The sequence below is a fragment of the Trichosurus vulpecula genome, chromosome 2, assembly GCF_011100635.1.
Source record: "Trichosurus vulpecula isolate mTriVul1 chromosome 2, mTriVul1.pri, whole genome shotgun sequence".
NCBI classification, from domain to species: domain Eukaryota; kingdom Metazoa; phylum Chordata; class Mammalia; order Diprotodontia; family Phalangeridae; genus Trichosurus; species Trichosurus vulpecula.
This window is the reverse complement of record NC_050574.1, coordinates 84,085,062-84,104,834: the sequence shown is the minus strand read 5'-3', so window position 1 is coordinate 84,104,834 and position 19,773 is coordinate 84,085,062. Positions and strand designations below refer to the sequence as shown.

The 19,773-nt window shown below is 45.4% G+C and overlaps 2 protein-coding genes across 2 annotated transcripts; both read right to left on the bottom strand.

Moving 5' to 3' along the window:
* Positions 1-1,185: 1,185 nt before the first annotated feature.
* Positions 1,186-3,264, bottom strand: UBQLN3 (ubiquilin 3). Its single transcript, XM_036745955.1, has one exon. The coding sequence runs from the start codon at positions 3,229-3,231 to the stop codon at positions 1,186-1,188; it is 2,046 nt and encodes a 681-aa protein (XP_036601850.1). The 5' UTR covers positions 3,232-3,264.
* Positions 3,265-17,537: 14,273 nt separating this feature from the next.
* LOC118838612 (ubiquilin-1-like) lies at positions 17,538-19,334 on the bottom strand. The gene is made up of 2 exons (XM_036745954.1): positions 18,557-19,334; positions 17,538-18,148 (listed from the first exon to the last, which is right to left on the bottom strand). Exons 1-2 carry the CDS (start codon positions 19,332-19,334, stop codon positions 17,538-17,540), a joined length of 1,389 nt encoding a protein of 462 aa, XP_036601849.1.
* Between the last annotated feature and the right edge of the window lie 439 nt (positions 19,335-19,773).

Here is a 19,773-nt window from a genome sequence, read left to right as displayed (position 1 = left end):
CCACTCCTCATCCCCAGCCCAGAACACGGGAGATAGTAGTCTTAGCCTACTTTGCACTCATCAGAACTCACCTGGAGTGCATCACCTTTTAGGAAGGTCATTGACAGTGTGTCCTGTAGTGTGGTTGTAGATCAAGAGCTGGCCTTGGAGCCAGAAAGTTCTGGCCCTATATCCTGCCTCTGACTCACACTGGCTATGACCCAGGACAAGTCACAGTAGGCAACTAAAGGCATCTCTAAGACTCATAGCTGCATAGATGGTCACAACTCTGAAACAGGGACTGTGCAGATCCAGGAGTTCACTGTGCCAGTGAATCACAAATCTCATCCCTATCCCTATTCACTGACAAAACAGCACCTTAAGAAAATGGGTGACCTGGAGAGAAATTAGCCTTCCTAATTGGCTGAAGTAGAGATGTTAGGCTGAAGAAGAAAAAAGAAAAAAAAAAACTTAGGGTACACAGGACAGGGCTACCTCCTTCGATCCCATCAATTCCTCTCCCTACCCCCCCTCCTTAGCTTCTCCTTCCTGAGGATTTGAGGGATATAGGAACTTGGACATCTATCATGTCTTACTTTTCAGGTGTAGAATCTGAGGCTCAGAAAGGGGAATTGACTTGCTTTAGGTCACACACCTAATAAGTGTTAGAATCAGGACTTAGACCCATTTCCTCTAATTACAGTGCCATAGCACTCACTGGAACCACTATGTTTCTGTTTCTCTTAAATGCACTCCTGCTGTATGACTCCTACGTTCTCTTTAAAGTTCCACCGAGCCTCCTCCTCCTCTCTCCAATTCCTTCCTAAATTCTCTCCATCCTCCTTTCTGAAGACTCCCCTTCCCCACACTCAGTCCCCTCTGCCCACCTCCCCAGTCCTACCAAATATGCAGACAGACACATTGATTGACACTGGAAGTTGGATGTAATTGCATCCTCGAGGCAGGCACAGGGCAAAGGGGGCACTGAGCAAAGCAGACCCCCGAGATCTGGGGGTCATCTAGTTGTACACTGACCCACCCTCTCTTCTTCTCCCTCTCTCTTCCTCAGTCATCTGGAACAACACTTTTTCCACGTAAAGGGCATCTCGGTAAATTTAGTTCATAGTGTGGCTGCATTCCAAGGGGGGTGCAGCAGGGAGTGGGGCAGTTCTGGGGCAAGGGCAAGGGTAAGGGAGGTCATTCCTGTTAGGATGTCTTTGACTCTCTCAGCTTCTCTATAGCCCTGTCCACATCACCCTCTGTATCAATGAGGGCCTGGAGGTTGGCCTCTGGGTTGAGGAAACCCATGGCTTGCAGCTGTTCCAGCTGGGTCTGGAACTGGGCCTCAGGCTGCTGCAATGGTGATGACTGTAGCTGGGGGGTGGTGTTGGTCAGGACCTGCAACATCTGGAGGAAAGGGGTGGACTGAGGTTCTACCTCAGCCAAGACTCGACCAGGGGACACAGTTCGGGCAGCTGTTTCTGGGGGCTCCTCCGGGTTTGCCAATGATGTTGGATTGCTTAGGTGGAAGGTGCCCGTCTCAGCCCCAGCAATGACTGACGGGATCCCAAGGACCCCCAGGGAAGGTGTGAACCAGAGCAGGAGCCGGGGAGCCTCGGTGGCCAGGGTTTGTAGCCCATTCTCAATTTGCAACAGGGCCTGTAAGGCACGAGGGTTTGCCATAGCTGCTTGGAGGTGGATGAGCAGTGGCAGCTGCCTTCGCATCTCCTCCTGAAATCGCAGGGCGCCCCGAGGGGAGGTGTCCAGTGTGACTGGTAGTTGAGGCCTCACATAGGTTGGCGTGGCCAGCCATGCAGGCTCTGGTGCCTGGGGGGCTTCAGCAAGTGGGGCTGGGGATGAGGTCATAAAGCCATCCCCACTGGTGGCTGTCAGACCTGACACCAGATTGGGTATGTTGGTGCTGTGGCCCTTGGGGCCTACACTGCCATTTTCTTCCTTGTTCCTAGTAGAGCTGCTAGATGTAGGGGGTCTCAGAAATGCAGGGCAGGTAGTCTTGGCTTTGACTGTGAGAGGCTCTTTGGGTAAGGACTGTCTGGTCCCAGACTGCCGGGCTGGGGGTCCCGTGGGGGGCACATGGTCCCCTGACAGAGTCGGACCAGGCTCTTGACCAAAACCCAGAGGAGACCGTGGCCTCTGCAAGTAAGCACCCAGGCCCTGTGGGGGATCAGGGACCTGCTGCAGGTAGCCTGCTAACCCTATGCTTGAGAAGCCAGGAGACCCTTGGGAATTTGATCTGAGTGGGACATGCCTAGAATCCCGGCCCCCATGCTGCCGCTCCCGTCCTCCAGCTGTGATCCCATACTGGCTGGCCCAGGGATTGGGGAGGGGGTCGCAGTTCTCAGTCCGAGAGGGCTGACTACATCCTGTACTGGTGGTACTGGAGGTGGCAGCAGCAGCTGCAAAGGGGTTCCCACCGAATTGTTCCTGCACTGCATTTAGCATAGGGTCCATGACATCAGTGTACATGGTCCGTAAGGCATTGTAACCACCAGGGATGCTCTCTAGGTTACTGAGTGCCCTGTCCTGGCTCCGCATCATTTCCTGCATCATGGCTGGGTTACGGAGGAATTCTAGGGTCTGTCGCATGATCTCTGGGTTGTTGAGGATGTGACCGATCTCTGGATTATGCTGGATCAATTGCTGCATGTAGGGATTGTCAAGGACCAGCTGATGGACCAGGCCTGTATTGGAGAGGAGGCCCTGAATGAAGGGGTCATCAATAATCTGGGCCACCAGCTCAGGCACAGATATGTGCTGCCACAAGAGCTGGCTCTGCAGGTCAGGAAAGCTGCCAGACACGAGACCCAATCCGTTGAGCCCCGTGAGGACACCCAGGCTGAAGGGGTGTGCCCCACCAGGGTGGACTGGGACTGGTGGGGGTGGTGGAGTGGGTGGAGGGGGTGGGGCTGGTTGGCTGGGGGCCAGGGACTCTGGCCCCCCACCCCGCTTCTGCATCTTGATGACTAAGTGGACGGTGAGCCCATCACGAATGCCACACTGGACCAGGGTATCTGGGTCCTTGAGGATCTTTCCAGCAAAGATAAGGACCAGCTGGTCAGGGTGGGCCTTGAAATGCTGAGAGATCTCCTTCTTCAGCTGTTGGATGGTGCAAGTGTCCTGTACTGCAAACTCCTCCTTGTCCTTGGGTGTCTTCACCGTCACCTTGATGATGTGGGGATCCGAGGTGGAGGCAGAGCTGGCCCGGGGTGGCACCTCTCCGCTCTTGGCCATGGTGGGCAGAGGGGCTGGGTTGGTGGGGACGCAGCTGAGGGTGGGGAGATGAGGTCTTAGGGTCTGGGCCAGGGGAGGGGGAAATCTGTAAGGAACTGCCCTGAGAGGGAAGGGGGTCCAGCACACACAACTAAATGGCAGAATACCTTCCCTTTGGGAGCTCTCCCTTACTCTCTAATAGGCTTCCTTCCTGCCTGGGGTTGATTCTTTACAGGGTCTTGAAGGGCCCACAAGGGAGAAGGGATCTTAGAAAAGTCAAAGGGGATCTAAGTGGTTATGGGACAGTTAGAGGGATACAGGGTGGGATTGGCCCAAGGTGGAAAAAGGAGTGAGGATAAGAAAGGCCTTGAGCCCTGCTCACAAAGAGACAGAGCCCCCAGCCCAGGTGCACATACCAGTCAGCCGAGGCCCAGTCCCTCCTTTCAGGCAAGCCTCGGTGCGTCCCTCATCCTCCCCCAGCCCCGGATGGACGCCTTCTGGCTTGGAACTCATCCTCCTACCCTAGCCTGTTGTCTGTGACCTCAGTGCTGACATCACAGCCATATGACTTCTTGGGGTAGTCTTGGAGCTCTAGAATTCCCCTTAACCCTTCTGTCTCCAGGGTTTTTCTCCCCCAAAACAGACCCTAAAATGTCTCCTCCTCCCCACACACATCCATCCTCTGAGGCTCCCAGATGTCCAAGGCCCCAGGGAAAAGGGTAGACCTCAAGAACCAGAGCCAGAGCTAGAAAAGAGAGCATCTGACTCCCAGCTTGTACTTGTACTTCACCAATAGCCTAATTCAGGGGTGGGGAACTTGTGGCCTCCAGGCCACTTTGACTGAATCCAAACGTTAGTATGAAGTTTGATTCAGTCATAAGGCCGCACTTGAAAACCTAGAGGGCCACATGTGGCCTCGAGGCTGCAGGTTCCCCACCCCTGGCTAGTTGCTTAGGGTTAAGGTTGGTATCACTTGGTGTGGGGGGTGCTTGTGAAGAAATAAGACCCCATGAAAGAAAGGACATGGGTTAGACTACCTTGCAGTGGGGAGAGGAAAGGAGGTTGGTGCGCTTCTGCTTTTTACCATACTCCTTTACTAAATATTTGTCAAAGGAAAAAAAAATTCTTCACAATTAGTACTGATATGTCAAGTGGTTTTCTGCTCAGTTATGGGTTTGGGTAGAAAACAATTGAGGTACTGTTTCACTCTGAGATTTTTGGAATCTATCATTGTATATTTCTTGAACTTCTGTGTTTCTGGGACAATAAATGTGGACTGCATTTGAAAATGGAAAGAGGAATGGGAAGGTACTGAATAGGAAGATAAATGTTGAGCAAAAGAAAGAAAGGGTCTTGACCTTTCTTTCTCCAGGCTTTCTCCCTTCCAGTCTAGCCTATACAATATAGTAATTTAATCTTTCCGACACTCGATACATATCACATTGAGCCAGTGTGGTATAGTGGATCTGGCACTGGAAGACCCAGGTTTGAATCTTCACTCAGAGAATTACTGTGTGACCTTGGGCAAGTCATTTATCTGGGCCTCAAAGTACTCATCTATAAACTGAGGGGGCTAGACTTGTCCTCTGAAGTCCCTTCCTGCTTTAAAATCTATGCTCCCAAGAACACAGGACTTCTTGTCTCCACTGAAACCCTTAAATAATTTCCCACTGCCAAAAATGATAAAATCCTAATCATTTAGTCCAGTATTCAAGCCTCTTCAACTTAATTCAACAAATGCCTGTCTAGTAGCCAATACTTATAGAGTCTTACCCATGGGGGTGGAAGGAAAGCAAAGTTAGAATAAGCACAAACCTTGGATTCATGGAACATTGAGTCTAGTAAGTGTGTAGGACACACTCACAGATCAGTAGACACAATAATATATGATAAGTACATTATGGAGTTGCCAGACAAAATGGTAGGAGGAAGGTGGTTACTGATCGAGGGAATCAAGGAAGGTTTTCCAAGGGAAGTAACATTTGAATTGGGCCTTAAAGGGTTGTTAGGAATTCAATAGAGAAAAAAATCAAGGGAGGACAGGCTGAGCCAAGAAAATATTCAATCAAAGGGGGAGGGTGTTGGGGAGGCACAGGGTATGTTTATAAACAGAGAATAGTCTAGTTTAGCTTAGGGGATTAGAGTAATATGAGAAAATAATGGAAAGTTTAGGTTTAGGCCTGATGGTGGAAGACCTTTAATCTCAGGCTAATAAATATAGATTTTGCTAGATAGGCAGTGAGGATCCACCTAAGATTTTATTTTATCTGTATCTTTTATTTTTATATCAACCTTCATTTTACAGTATATCTGTTCCCTTCTCCAACTCAGAGAACCATACCTTATAATGAATTGGAAAAAAATAAAGAGGAAAAAAAAAGTAGTTCACTCACACTAGTCAGTATATTGGGTGGGGGGAAGCATTGCAAATCTTAAAAGAACTTTATAAATACAAAATTATTTTTATTAATATTGAAGTGTTCAAGTTCAAGTGTTCAAGAAAATGCTTGGGGTAGAGAGATGGAATGTTTGTGGAAGAGCCAGGAGGCAGCTGTCACAGGAAAGAGGAGTATGTTTTAGGGAATAAACTATAAGAACACTTGAAATGTAGATAGGATGGGGCTAGGTTATGAAGGGCTTTGAATACCAAATAGAGCATTTTGTATTTGATCCTGAAATAAATAGGGAGCCACTAGAGTTTATTGGGGCAGCTAGGTGGCACAGTAGATAGATTTCTGGCTCCGGAGTCAGGAAGACCTGAGTTCAAATGTGGCCTCAGCACTTACTAGCTGTGTGACCCTGGGTAAGTCACTTACTCTGCCTCAGTTTACTCATCTGTAAAGTGAGCTGGAGAAGGAAATGACAAACCGCTCCAGCATCTGTGCCAAGAAAAACTCAAATAGGGTCACAAAGAGTTGGACATGTAAACTGAGGACCTGGATCCCTCTTTTCCAAAGGGAAGAAAACTGGAGGGAGACAGTACCTGTAAAAGTCAAGAGGAATCTTTATTAGCAGGTACAAACACTACATGATCATGTGGAGCAGACAGCCTAATGAAGAAACAGTTCAATTTAGGAAAGCAGGGAAGGGTTTATATTTTCAGACAAAGGGAGGTGGGACATGAGTTGATCCAGGGAGGGAGAGGAGACTGTTATGGAAGGAGAGTTCCAGGAAGAAGGGCACTGACTTCTTGCTACATTGAGACAAGCACAACGCAGAGTCCATGGCAAAGGTCCAGTAGGGAGTAGATGAGCAGGATGTTTAGAAAGTCCTGAGCAAGGTCTCAAGTCTGCAGCTTCTGCTCAAGGTTGCCCTTGAGCCAATCAAGGCAGGTTCTGTGATTTCTGGCAGCTACAGGTGTCTGCAAACTCAGTGAGAGTCCACTCACAAAGGATCACTGGTATGTCACTTAGCTCTGAGCCTCAGAAATCCTTGTAATTGGATGGTTGTTGTGTGACTCCATTGTCCTGTTCCTCTGTGGAGAAGGAAAGTCCTAACATATAGTCATTACAGAGCCCTTGTTCACAGATATGAATGAAAAGACTGAACAGCAGCACAGTTTATTGAATGAGGGTGTGTGTGTGTGTGCGTGCGTGTGTGACACAATTGGAATTGTTCTTTATGTATCTCCAGCGCTTAGCCTAATGCCTGGCACCAAATATTTATTGACTGATAAAGGTGATAGGAGAAACCAGAAAAAGTGATGTTAATTAGCTAGTCTGGTCTCCCCACCACTCTTCTGCCTCCCCGATTCCTAGAAAAGGAGTAGAAGCTTCATGTCCCCAGTTCTCTGGCTTGTCCAGGCTGGTTTCTGCAGGCTAAATATGCCTAGAAACTTTAATTTTTTTGGCATAGACTTGTTCGTTTTTGTGACTGGGAGGGGTTGTAGATCGTAGATGCATGCTAGTGAATTAGTTGTTTTTAGGCATCTTCTTTTGAATTCAAGAAGCCCAATCCAAGGGAACAGGAGAACTATCAGTACTCTATTGACCTATGGCACTTTGAAGTCTTAGATATATAGCCCAAATGGAAGCTGGGTTGTTGTTTGTAGATTCCTAAGAGATGGAGTGTCAAGAAAGGAGTAGTGGTTTCTTCTTTCGCATGATTCATTCCATTGGTTATAATTCTTCTTTACAACTGGACTATTATGTAAATAAGTTCAGTGCAAAGGTGTATGTAGAACCTACATTGGATTACATGCCATCTTGGAGGGGGGGAAAGGGGGAAAGGGAGGGAGAGAAAATTTGGAACCGAAAAACTTGTGGAAGCGAGTGTTATAAACTAAAAATAAAAAATACATTTATTAAAAAAAAGAAAGGAGTAGTGGGCAGGAAAAGTGGAGAAACCTAGCAAGCCTTGGTAATATTATAGATATGGATTATACTAAGATTAAAGACATTTTTATTTGGGACCATGGGAAATCTGGATGCCTGGACACAGATCTGGGATCTAAAGAATCTCAGTGATTTCTCTGAGACTAGTTGGTAAGATCAGCTTGGAAGGCACCCATCTGAACAGGTAGAGACTTTTACTTTTGACTCAAGAGCCTCCATCCTTCTCAGGTGGAATACACAAAACATTACTACACAGGACCCCACAAATGTTGCGCTTAGCTGGCCACTAGGGACTTTTCATTGATCTATTTGTTTTACCCAGTAGTAAATGGTTTTGATGATTGCTTCTTTATAGTATGAAGTCTAGAAATGCTATTCCCCCTTCCATTACTATGACTTTTCATAATTTTCCTTCAGATGCTGGATAATTTGTTTTTCCAAATGAATTTTGTTAATATTTTATCACGTTCTACAATGTCTCTCCCTTCCTAACTTGACTGGTATAGCATTTAAAGTATAAATTAACTTTGATAATGTTGTTCTATTGGCACAGCCTAGCCATGAGCATTGCTTTTGCTTTTTAAAGTTGTTCTTGACTTCTTTAATGAGAACTTTGCTGTTAAATCTATACAAGTCTTTTCTACACTTTGGTAAGTTAAGCCCCAGATATTTTAAGGCTGCTAGAGAGTTGCTGGACCAATTTTGTTTCATAGGGATGCACTATATGCTATTAATACATTTAAAGGCTACAGGTGGTACAGTGGTTAGAGCACTTGGCTTAAAAACAGGAAAACTCATCTTCTTGAGTTTAAATCTGGCCCCAGACACTAAATAACTGTGTGATCCTGGGCAAATCACTTAGCCCTATTTGTCTCAGTTTCTCATCTGTAAAATGAGCTGTAGAAGGAAATGGCAAACCACTCCAGGGTCTTTGCCAATAAAACCCTAAATGGAGTCACAAAGAATTGGACACAACTAAAATGACTTAACAAAAACAAAAATGATTACATACTTCTGTTTATTGGCTGTGTACTCTAAGCAGGCCTGAGAAAGCTATATAAGCAAAATATGTACCTTAGGTAGCTGAAGCTGCTCCCAGAAAGCAGTCTTCCTTTGTTCACTACTAAATTTCTTTTCCTTTCAGTTTGGCTACTCACTTTATTTGACCCCCACTCATGCGCACCTGCTGATAAGTGAGATTCTCTAGGAACCTGGGCTGAGAACTTCTCTACCAGTGGCTTTAGGGGGAGACAGAAAAGAGAGAAGAGGAGCCTCAGGGATGGTGATAATAGCATTCGAAGGAGGATAGGCTAGAGTCACTTTCAGAACCTAAAGATCAAGATGACCCAAGGATCACCAAGATCAGGTCATTCATTCATTCCAAGGTTTAGAATTCATCTGGTGTCAACATTTTGCTTCTGTTCCTGGTCTGATCACCAGAGAGTCGTCCCTGTTTTTCCATGACAGAGAGGCCTTGCTTGGTCCCCTTTCCCTGCCTGTTCAGAAGGAGTCTGCCTGCAGCCTTTCTTCTTACTCTCCATATTAGCCACTTGGCTTCTCTTCTGGAAGGAAATCCTTTCCTAGGGTCAAATGTCCTAGAAGATTTGGGGCATTGGATAATTTGCAAATGCAAGTACACAAATATACCCTAGTGTCAGGGAGGGGTTACAAATATTCATGTTTAAGGAAGAACTTCCTAAACATTAGAGCACTTAAAAATTGGATAAGAAAACTCATGACATAAGCATATCCAATGGATTTAGAGCTGAAAAATAATTTGGAGATGATTTAATCCAATTCCCCAATTTTCTATGCTGCTGGGTGGTACTGTGGATTGTGTTGGACTTAAGAGTCAAGAAAACTTGAATTCAATTCCAGCTTCAGCATTTCCTCCAGTGGTGAGTTCCTTCTGGGGGGACTCCATTTTTGGGAACAGTCTAGGGCCTACCCTAGGCTGACCAACCTTTCTTCCCCTCCTTGCTATACTTCTAACTTTCAGGATTTTAACATCATGCCCACACATTAGTATTTGCCTTTACACCTTTACCTTTCATCTTTATTTGTGTGCTTTCCCCCATTAGAGTATAAGCCCCTTGTGGGCAGGACTATCTTTCTTTTTGCTTGTATTCATATACCTAGGGCTTAGCACAATGTCTGGGATAAGTGCTTAATAAATACTTCTTGCCTTGTCTTCCACCTATCTCACAAGGTGGTTGTGAGGACTAAATGAGACAGCTTATGCCAAATGCTCTGCTTTGCAAACCTCAAAAGTACTGTCTGTATAAATACTAGCCATCATCATTATTATAGATGAGGAAACTGAAGCCCAGGAAGATTAAATGATTTGTTTAAAGTCACAGGGTTAGTAAGTGAAAAAAGATGGAATTCAAATCCAGGTCTTTTGACCTGGTCATTAATTTTAAAAAAATCCTTGTCTAATCTGCCCAATGCAGTTAACATCTCATCTCTTACTTACCCTATGCTATCGAAGTCTTTTTCACTCAATACCTCAATACTTCCATTTCAGCACCACTCTCTAGCTAAAGACATCCATGGTTTACTTATTGTCAAATTCAAAAACCTTTTCTCAGTCCTCATCTTCCCTTGCAGAACATAATAATTGGAGATGACCTCAAAGGTTGTCCAGTCCAACTGCTAGCTAAACTAGAAAGCACTTTACATCGTGTTGACAAGTTGTCTTCTGTCCTCTACTTGAAAATTTCCAATAAAGGGAAACCAGATTGGTACCGTGGAAAAGATATCAGAGGTTATGCAATTGAACAGTATCTAGGTAATTCTGGCTTTTTGAAACTATACAGGTAAAACATAAGCTTTAGCAGGTACTACCAATTCAAGGAGGGCCCCAGGAGTGGACTATATCTATTTATCAAGAACCAGACTAGGTAATGAGGTTCGGATAAGATCATCATCAACATCCTGGACACAAAATGATGAATTTTTAATTTTTGATTTTTTTTTGTTATAGAACTCAAGAAAACCGTCCACTGCTATGTGGAGGTTTGAAATCAATTCAGGTGAAAGGAATATCCTATATTGATAGACTAACAGAAAATTTGAATTATCATCACCATAATTTCTTCAAAAATTTGCTCCCCCTAATTGTCATTAACATCTTCAAAATCTAACTGAGTGTACTTTTGTGCCAAGCAGTGAGGATACAAAGAATAACCAGAAAACATCCCTGCCCAAAGGGACAAGAGAGAAAGGTAAATTACATTATTAAATAGTGCTCAATATTCAATACTTACAGAACTGCTGATAGAAAAACACTTTGAAAACCTGAAAGAACTATGTAAATGTGAGGTGTTACACATTATTATTGTTCCAAAAAAAGATGCCAAGAGATGGTTGAATTTCACTTAAAAATCCAGTATTGAGACCCTGTATGTCTCCTATAAAATGGGAATGTATGGGGGATGAACTTGCTGCTACTAGTTGTAGCAGTAGAATTTGGTCAGGTGGCTCATGGGATGAAGCTTTTGGTATCAACTGATCCGGGTGGGGTGTCCAAACATTCTTTCAGTGATATGATGAGAAACAGAATCAAACCTGAACCTCTTGCAGAAGGGTTAAGAAGACCTTGTCACTTATTTAAATGGCCCCATGGAAAGAAAATTTGCAAACAAGTGTATAGCAGCATCTAACATTTGGTCCCAACTACAAGTAGCATCTGAACAATTGTCGGTAAAAATTTCAATAGAATAGAGTAGATAATGAGGTCTATATAGAGAGAGGCCCATATATGGTGTGGGCTGTCATTGTGCAGTATAAAGTGAGGCAGAATATACATCTCTAGCCTCTTCTTCTCTTACACTTCTCCAAGTGAAACTTTCATTCCTGTCAGAAAGGGAAGCAGAAAGTTGGGGCCAGAGGTCATCACTTTGCTCTCCTCAAAGAGAGAAGGTACCAGGCTAGAAATTATACATGCATATACACATACATACATACATACATATACATATATATCTGCATAAATATTATTATTAGTCTAGGGCATATGGTCAAATTCCATCTAACTTCTGATACTTTGTTGTTTTTTTTGGAGGAAGTGTCTTGAAGAGTCTGGAAGAGTTTGGAAGAGTCTTGAGTCTTTCCCACCTAATAATAATTCCACAATGAACATACATAAAAAATAACAAGGAAACTCACTTACCCAAATCATAGCGGAACAGAAACCCGAGAAGGTATATACAGGAGAATACCAAACAATACAGAATGAAGGAGCTCTCCCTTTGGGAGTGAAATAACTCAGCTCAACCGAGAGAGAGAGAGATAGTACTTGATCTGAAGGACAAACTCCCTACAGTCTCTAGGGTAGCAAGCTAAGGACAGGGACATGATGGAGTCTGTCAGCTCCTCTCATGTCTTCACAGAGCCTTCTGCCAGCAACTTGAAGTGGGGTTGGCCTCGTGCATCTTCTCTCTCAAAGCTGGAAGCCAGATTTGCTTGAAGTGTATCAATGCTCGAAGAAGACTTGAAACTTCACCAATCCCAAAGGCCCTGAATTGTCCCAAAGAGGAACTCAAGGGAAACTATCACTTGGAGAGTCTCGAAGGAGGCTTGCTAAGGGTGGAGCCCTCCTGCCTCTCACTGATTCTGCTCTGCTCCTCCTATAAGGGCAGGGCCTTCATCTCTACACAAAAGAGAAAGTCCCAGACCAATGGGCTTTGGGACAGGGGTTACAACAGAATACATTCCTCCCGGGGTTGTTGTGAGGAACAAATAAGATAATATTTGTAAAACACTACACCAACTTTGTATCACTATAAATGCTAGTTATTATTATTAGTTCTGATCTCTGGGCCAAGCAAGAACAAGACATTCCTCTCTCACATGATAACCCTTCCCCAAAGAACCATCGATAAACTGCTTATGCATTCATTTGAGGCCTGAGGTAGAAGATGAAAGGATAAGTATATCCCTAAGTCTGCTCTTCTTAGGCTTTCCCTTCTTTATCACTGGATATCGGTCCCTCTCACTGCAGATGCATTAGTCTTTCAACTAGACCACCCCTTTTCTTGAGCTCTTTTCTATCATCCAACCTTCTACAGCTTTCCGTTTGTACCCTCTCTGACTTTCTCTTTCTTCCCAATTCTTATATTTGTGAATTACTCCACAGCCAAGTAAAAATATTCTCCCCTACCATTTGGAAGTCTTCCCTCTTACATATATCGTAGTCCCATACATCTCCCTTCCTCCATTATTGCCTCTTTCTCCCTCCATCCCCCCCTGCCCTCCTCACTCTTCCCTATCCATTCTTATATTCCCCTCCCCTACCCCACCTCCACATTGGATGGTTCTTTCTTGTTTCTTTCATCTTTTACCTCAGGTCTCAAATGAGTTTATAGGCAGTTTATTGATGGTTCTTTGGGGATAGAGGTCTCAAGTGCTACCCCCCTCACATCTATGACTTAGAAATGACACTGAATAACATGGGGTAAGGAAATTTGACAGCTTACAAATCATACATTCATAGGCTCTTGGATCTAGATAGTACTTTAGTACTTTCATCTGGTCTAATCAGCTCCCCTTCCATTTTTCAATAGAGTTCTAATCATAGGTATAAGTTAAGAAGGAAATCTTCCCTACTAGTGCAAAGCATCATCTACTTTGAAATTTCTTTAGAGTTACTTAGAACACTGAGAAGCTAAATGACTTTCCTAGGGTCACACAGTCAGTATGTGTCCAGGGAGGGCTTGAACTTGGTTCTTGACTTCTAGGCTGGTTATCTCTCCACTCCATGTTCCAAATGCTTCACATCCAGATATGTGCTTTTATTAGTATAAGGAACTCCTGTTGGGAAACTCCTTCCATAGACTCATATCTAAGAAGTGACCTTTACAATATCCCCAATAAATAGTCATCCAGACTTTCCTTAAAGACCTCCACTGATGGGAGATCTATCTCCAAAGACAATACAATTCAACAAAGGATGAATTTGGCCCTTAAAACTCTCAAGTGCAACCAGAAACAGATAATGTAATTGGGAAATGTCTAACAAAATAAATAAAAATGCAATACAACATGGATAGTGTTAATTTGTGGTTTTCTAGGTCAATATGCCTGTATGGAAGCACAGGTAACTAGAGAACTGGGATCCTCCAAGTCCAAATCCAGAATCCTTTTTTATTTTACTTCCTCCTAATCATCTAATCCATTTCATAGATCAGGCAAATGAGTCCTTGAGAGGCAAAGTGATTTGTCTGATGATACAACTCAAGATCTAAAGAGTCAGGATTAGAACCCAGGTCTCCTGACTAGTCGGAATGCCCTTTCCATGGTGTTATATAGCCTCAGTAGGTATACATTTATTCATTCATAAATCGCAGAATTAGAAGGAACCTCGGATGATTGGAAACCAAACCATGCAAGTATCACTTGGAGAAACTGAGGATGCTGTAGGACAGTTGTACTTCCCCTCCAGGCTGTCTCTTATGCTGGATAGGATACAGGAATAAGAAGAATCACAGAAACTTACCTGAGAAGGTGTGAGTAGGGCTCTCCCACAGCGATACTCCTGACTTTGCAACTAGAATCTCTCAGTCCATTTATCTCCATCATTTCTCCAAACTCCTCAGATCTCCTCACTTTTGTCCTTATTCCTAAAATGAGAGAATATCAGATTCGAGGGGATATTGGAACTTTTAAGTCCAGTTCATCTTTTTTGTACAGTTAAGAGGAGGAAATAAAATCCATAGAGGGATAGTAAATTGCTCAGCCACATAGTAAGTTAGTGGCAAAACCAATTATAAGCCGATCTGAATTCCCATGTTCAAAGAATGTTACGTTAAATTATTGTTTTACATTTCTTTGCAATTCTTTAAGATAATTGTGTGCTACCATTGGAAGTGGGGGAAAGAAGAGCAGAGAGCTCTGCCCTGGTTCCCTTCAGCCAAAGCAGAGGACTACAAGAATACTAGACCTGAGCTCAGGAGAAACCTGGTCCCACTCTTACTCCTGACATTTCAGAGCTTTGTGACCATGGGCAGAAGTCGCTTCATCTCATTTGTACTGAACTCACAAGGTCCCCATGAGTATTAAATGAAACAATGGCTATAAAGCACTTTAAACCACTAATATTCTGTAGAAATATCAGTTATTAATATTATTCCTGTCTTCTTCCGTTCCTTGGCCATTTAAAAAATCAATTATGGGGATGGGACAGACAGACAGGAACATCCTGAGTTAATAAAGCATCATGAAGGAGAATGTAAACTGAAAACAAGCGTTCATTAAGCACCTACTGTGTGCCAGGCAGGGGAGATGCAAGGACAAAAGTGAAACTTGGCCCCTGCTCCCAACAAGCTTACATTATGGGGAGGCATAAGAGAGGGAGAGATGACGTTATCATTAGACTGTGAGCTCCTTGAGAACAGGTAATGTCTCTTGCCTTTCTTTGTATCCCCAGTCCTTAGCACAGTGCCTGACACATAGTAGCTACTTAATAAATTCATAAATACAAAATAAATACCCGGTAGCTTAGGGAGGGAGGATACAAAAAGTTGGGATGCATCAGGCTAACAAGAAGTATCTAGACTGGGTACATCAATTGGGTAGTGTGAATAATAAAGCTCATTAGTTATCCCCTGAAAGAAAATTGGAAATATTCTGCCATTCCCTTCCCCCCTCACTCTGGGTTGAGGAGATTCTTTGGGACACCCTGCATTAATTGTGGAGCAGCCTCAGGGAAACTATAGGGTGAGAGTATAGGGAGCTGGGAGAGTTATACCCTCTACTTCATCCATAATGAGGACGAGGATGGGCAGGAAGTCTCCTGAGGTAGAAAGCCAGAGCAGATGATCAATAGGACCTAGAGAAAACTTCTGCAAAAGGCAAATAAGTGAAGGGTTAATGGAACACAGTTTAGCCTTTGTCTTTCAGGTAGGCTTCTCTTTAGGCAATTTAAGAGCCTGATTTACAAGTCAGACGTATTAAAGGTCAAGGAGAAATTTAAACTCTTTTTTTAAAAGGCTCTTTCTTCACTCATTGACATATCATTTCCACATAGGCAGGGGATCCATGGGCTCAAATGAACCAGACTCTGCGGGATGAAAAATTCTAGGTTCTTCAGATCTCTGGCTCTTGAAGAGCAGTGTCCCATGTCATTATAACACAGGATCAGAGTCATGACTGAAATTTGCTTGAACATGTGTGGGGTGAGACCACCCACCAGCAATTAATTAAAAAAGTCAGAGGTCTCTCAAATTTAGAGACAGAAAACTTCTTTATTAGGAAAGGGCAATCTCCCAACCGACAGACAATCTGTAGGGAGAAGCAGGGCCCAGAGGGCAGAAATTAGCTTTATACTCTAACGTAAACAACCCCCACCCCACCACTGACCTTTTTACTTTCATTGGTGGAGTTCAGGCTTACAATCTAAACGTGGAAATCTACTACCCCAGGTACAATTTAGCCAATGCCAAACTCTTAAAAAACGCTTTTTTCCTGATTTGGCAAGGTGCTGGCGGGGTTCAGGCTGCTCTGAGTTTCGGATTCCTAAGGGCCAGGTTATTCAAAACTTAGGCCTAGCTAACAATCAGAAGCCCTGAGCCATGCTGAAAAGTCCCCACCCCCATTCATTCCACTCAACTCACAGAAAGGCTGAGATCTAGATTCCATAAGAGGGCTTCACCATCCCACTCAAACAGCAGTACCTAAGCTATTTTGGCCCCTCAATTCCAGGCCCAGCACCATCCCCCACATCTTCGAGGAAGGTATTTGCCTTTACTGTGATCTGTCTTTTCTTTATACTCCTAAAGCACAAGAATCATGGGATCTCAAATTTGGCAGGGTTTTCTAGTCTAGCCTTTCCATGAGCTCTTGTGAGCACTAGGCCTCTTTCTAATTGCTCACTGCCCTAGGAAATACTGTGAATGACTGTTCTCAGTGTACAGATTTTCTTAAAGAAAACTGCCAGCTCTATCTTGTCTGCCTTATTCAGTCATGATTTTTCCCTCTAAAGACAGTCTAGACTTCTTTGGTCTTCTTGAAGACAAAGCATAGAGAAGAACTTGACACACAGAAACCATTCAAAAGATATGAGCGGATTTCTGCTGAATTGAACTAAAGCAAAGGAAGGGTAAGGTTTGAACCTATGATTTCACTGATGTAGGGAATTCCCTCCCCCAAGGCAGCCAGTCTTAAGAGAGCTACCCAGAGTGATGAGAATTTAAATGACTTGGCACACAGCTAGTATGTTAGAGGTTGGGACTTGACCTCAGTGAGAGGAGGTGTTCCCCAGCTTTAAGGCCAGCTGACTGCTCTGCCACAATGGCTCTCCAAATGGGTAGCGCAGATGCCATATAGTGGGGATGTAATTAACTGCCTATGCACATGTGTAAGTATGCACACATGTTAACCATGTCCTTGCGTTTAGTCGGCCCATGATGGACATGCATATGGACATGTATGTGGAAGTTCGTACATGAATGTGAGCATCATTGTACATATGCTCATGAATGCATAAAACACATACTTGTGTGGGCGTGATAGAGCTTGCAAGGGGAGGGGGAAGAGAGGAATGTTAGTTCAGGGCATTGATTTAAAATTCACTCTCCTCTAAGCAAGAAGGGATGTAGAAATCGTACCTAACTTGCGGTCAGAGGAACCAGGTTTTAGTCCTGGCTGTATGACTTTGGCTAAGTCATTTAATATCAGATTCTTGGTTTCCTATAAATGAAAGGATTGGACTAGATAATTTCTCAATTCCCTTCCATCTTTATATCTATGATCTTATGAACAAACACTTGTTCTAGGGCCACTGCCACAGTCGGTCCATGGGGAAAACTCTGGACCAAACAGGGAAACAAAAGCTCCCAGAGCCGATAAGTCACATGTAGCCATCACACTTTATTTCCACTGTGGCCAATGGTCAGTTGTTCCATAGGGAAAGGATCTAGCTGTTTTGTCATGTCCCAGGATAGGCAAACCCAGGGGAAGGGGCAGGGAGACATGAGAAGGGGAACAAGACAACTAAGATGCCTGGGACCGCTTGAGCCTACGGACAGCAGCGCTGGTGTCCCCTTCAGTGGCAATCAGAGCCTGAAGGTTGGCATTGTGGTTCCTGAAGCCCATGGCTCTCAGACGCTCCATCTGTGGGCGGAAGCGGACTTCCGGAGGTTGCATCTGCTGGGAGTAGCCTCCAGCAAGAGCCTGAAGACGCTGCAGGATGGCAAGGGGCTGGTAGCGTGTATCAGTCTTGCCTCTGCCCGGGAGGCTAGAAGTCTCCTTGCCCTGAGCCCCTGCTGCCCCTGTCTCAGGGAAGGCATTGCGCCCCAAGCCCCACAGGTATGGGGTGAGCCACGGTAGCAAGGCTGGAGCTTCTGTGGACAGCATCTGCAGGCCTTGCTCAATCTGCAGCAGTGCCTGAGATGCTTTGGGGTTCGCCAGGGCCAGCAACAGGTCTGACAGCTGCATCTGCTGCAGAATGGTGGGCAGCTGTTGTCGCATCTGTTCATAGAGCTGAGGTGATCCCATGAACAGCATCATCTGTGCTGCCAGATGTGGGTTCTGTACCAGCAGCTGCAGCATATTTCCTGTAAATCGAGTCCCAGAGTTCATCTCTTCTTGTTGCTGGGGATCATCTGCCATATTCTGGAAAGCCTTGTCTGTCTTGCTCTGCTCAGGAGGCTCTGAGGTGGTCAGAGTAGGGATGCCTTGGATGTCACAGGAATGTGCCCGGCCTAGACCCTTGGACTTGGCAGCTGGGGCACTGGCTGTGGCAGCAGCAGCAGCAGGAGCAGGAGCAGGAACAGGGTCGATGGGGGGAAGGCCCTGAGAGGGGTTGTACATAACATGGAGCATGGGTGTTGAATCCTGCTTCTCCGGGCACTTACTTTTGGAGGTGCCTCCAAGAGATGAAGCCCCCCCACTCATGAGCTCAGAGAAAAGATTCTCCCGCAGAGGATCCTGGATACCACTAAACAATGAATCAGGGAGGTCTGCATAGTTCCGCCCCAGGGCATTGTCCCCTCCAGGGTTTGTCTCATTGCCCCAGAACCCTTCTGGGGTCCTTGGCATGTCTGGTCTCTGTATCATCTCCTGCATCCTGGCTGGATTCCGGGCCAGGTCAAGGGTATGCCGCAGAATCTCTGAGTTGTCAAGTATGTGGCCTACCTCGGGATTCTGTTTCATCAGCTGCTGCACTTCAGGGTGGTCCATGATCAACTGCCTCATCAACTCAGTGTTGGAGAGGAGCTGTTGGATGACTGGACTCTCAAGCATTTGAGCCATCCTCTCTGGAGTGTGCATAGGGTGTGGCTGTGGAACCTGACATGGGGCTTTGGGCTTCTCAGGCCCAATGAATGGTACAGAGGGCAGTGTGTTTCGGCTAGGGCAGCTGGGCTGTCGCCCGCCACTGCCCACTACCTTTCCTATTGCCTCTCGAGGGCAAGACTCCAGGGCAGGTGACCCATGGGGCCCAAAGGACTGGGATGGGGGACCATTCTTGGACTTGATGACCAGATGGACTGTGTAGCCATCCAAGATACCCCTCTGGTACAGAGTGTCCTGATCTTTCAGGATGCGGCCCACAAAGACCAGCACTAGCTGGTCAACATTGCACTTGAACTGGGCCGAGATGGCCTCTTTGAATTGACTCACGGTAGTATCATCGGACACCACGAATTCCTCCTGGGCATTAGGCGTCTTCACCAACACCCTGATGATGCTTGGGGAGACATCTTTGCCTACGGTCTGGCGTGAAGTCTGCCCATTCTGGGCCATCTGCACAGGCACTGGAGCTTGGGAGTCAGAGGCAGTGTGGGGCATGGGGGCTAGTGGACAGGCAGGCAGGGGTGAAAGGGGTAGGGGTGGGTGAGTGTGGCAACTGACCCCGTCTCAGATGATTACTACTCAGGCTGCTAGGTCTGGGGATCGCTGGGTCCCCTGAGTATTAGGGACGGGGTGTGGGCTGGGTGTTGATGGGATGTTCTGCCACCCACCCCAGCTCTCCAGATGTGGCCTGGTCTGGCTACTGGCTCATACTTGGTGCAAAGTGAGTCTGGGTATTTTTCCCCCCCTGTCCCTTCCCTGCCCCCACAGGGCAGTCTCCCTATCCCAGGGGCATTGTGAAATCATCCTTGACCTCATAGTTCCAGCAGGGGAGGGGCAGGATAAAGGGATGCATCTAGGAAGAAAGCAAAGAGGGGGGGAGCATTGACCACTCTAAATCATTGTCATCAGGAATTATATAAAGTAAGGCAACAAT

Excerpts from the sequence above, each read along its gene's own strand:
- LOC118838612 (XM_036745954.1), bottom strand. The coding sequence starts at position 19,334 with ATGCCCCACACTGCCTCTGACTCCCAAGCTCCAGTGCCTGTGCAGATG. Across the intron at positions 18,149-18,556 it reads GACCCCAGAAGGGTTCTGGG|ATGATCCCCAGCAACAAGAA; the intron begins GCAATGAGACAA and ends AGAATATGGCAG.
- UBQLN3 (XM_036745955.1), bottom strand. The coding sequence starts at position 3,231 with ATGGCCAAGAGCGGAGAGGTGCCACCCCGGGCCAGCTCTGCCTCCACC.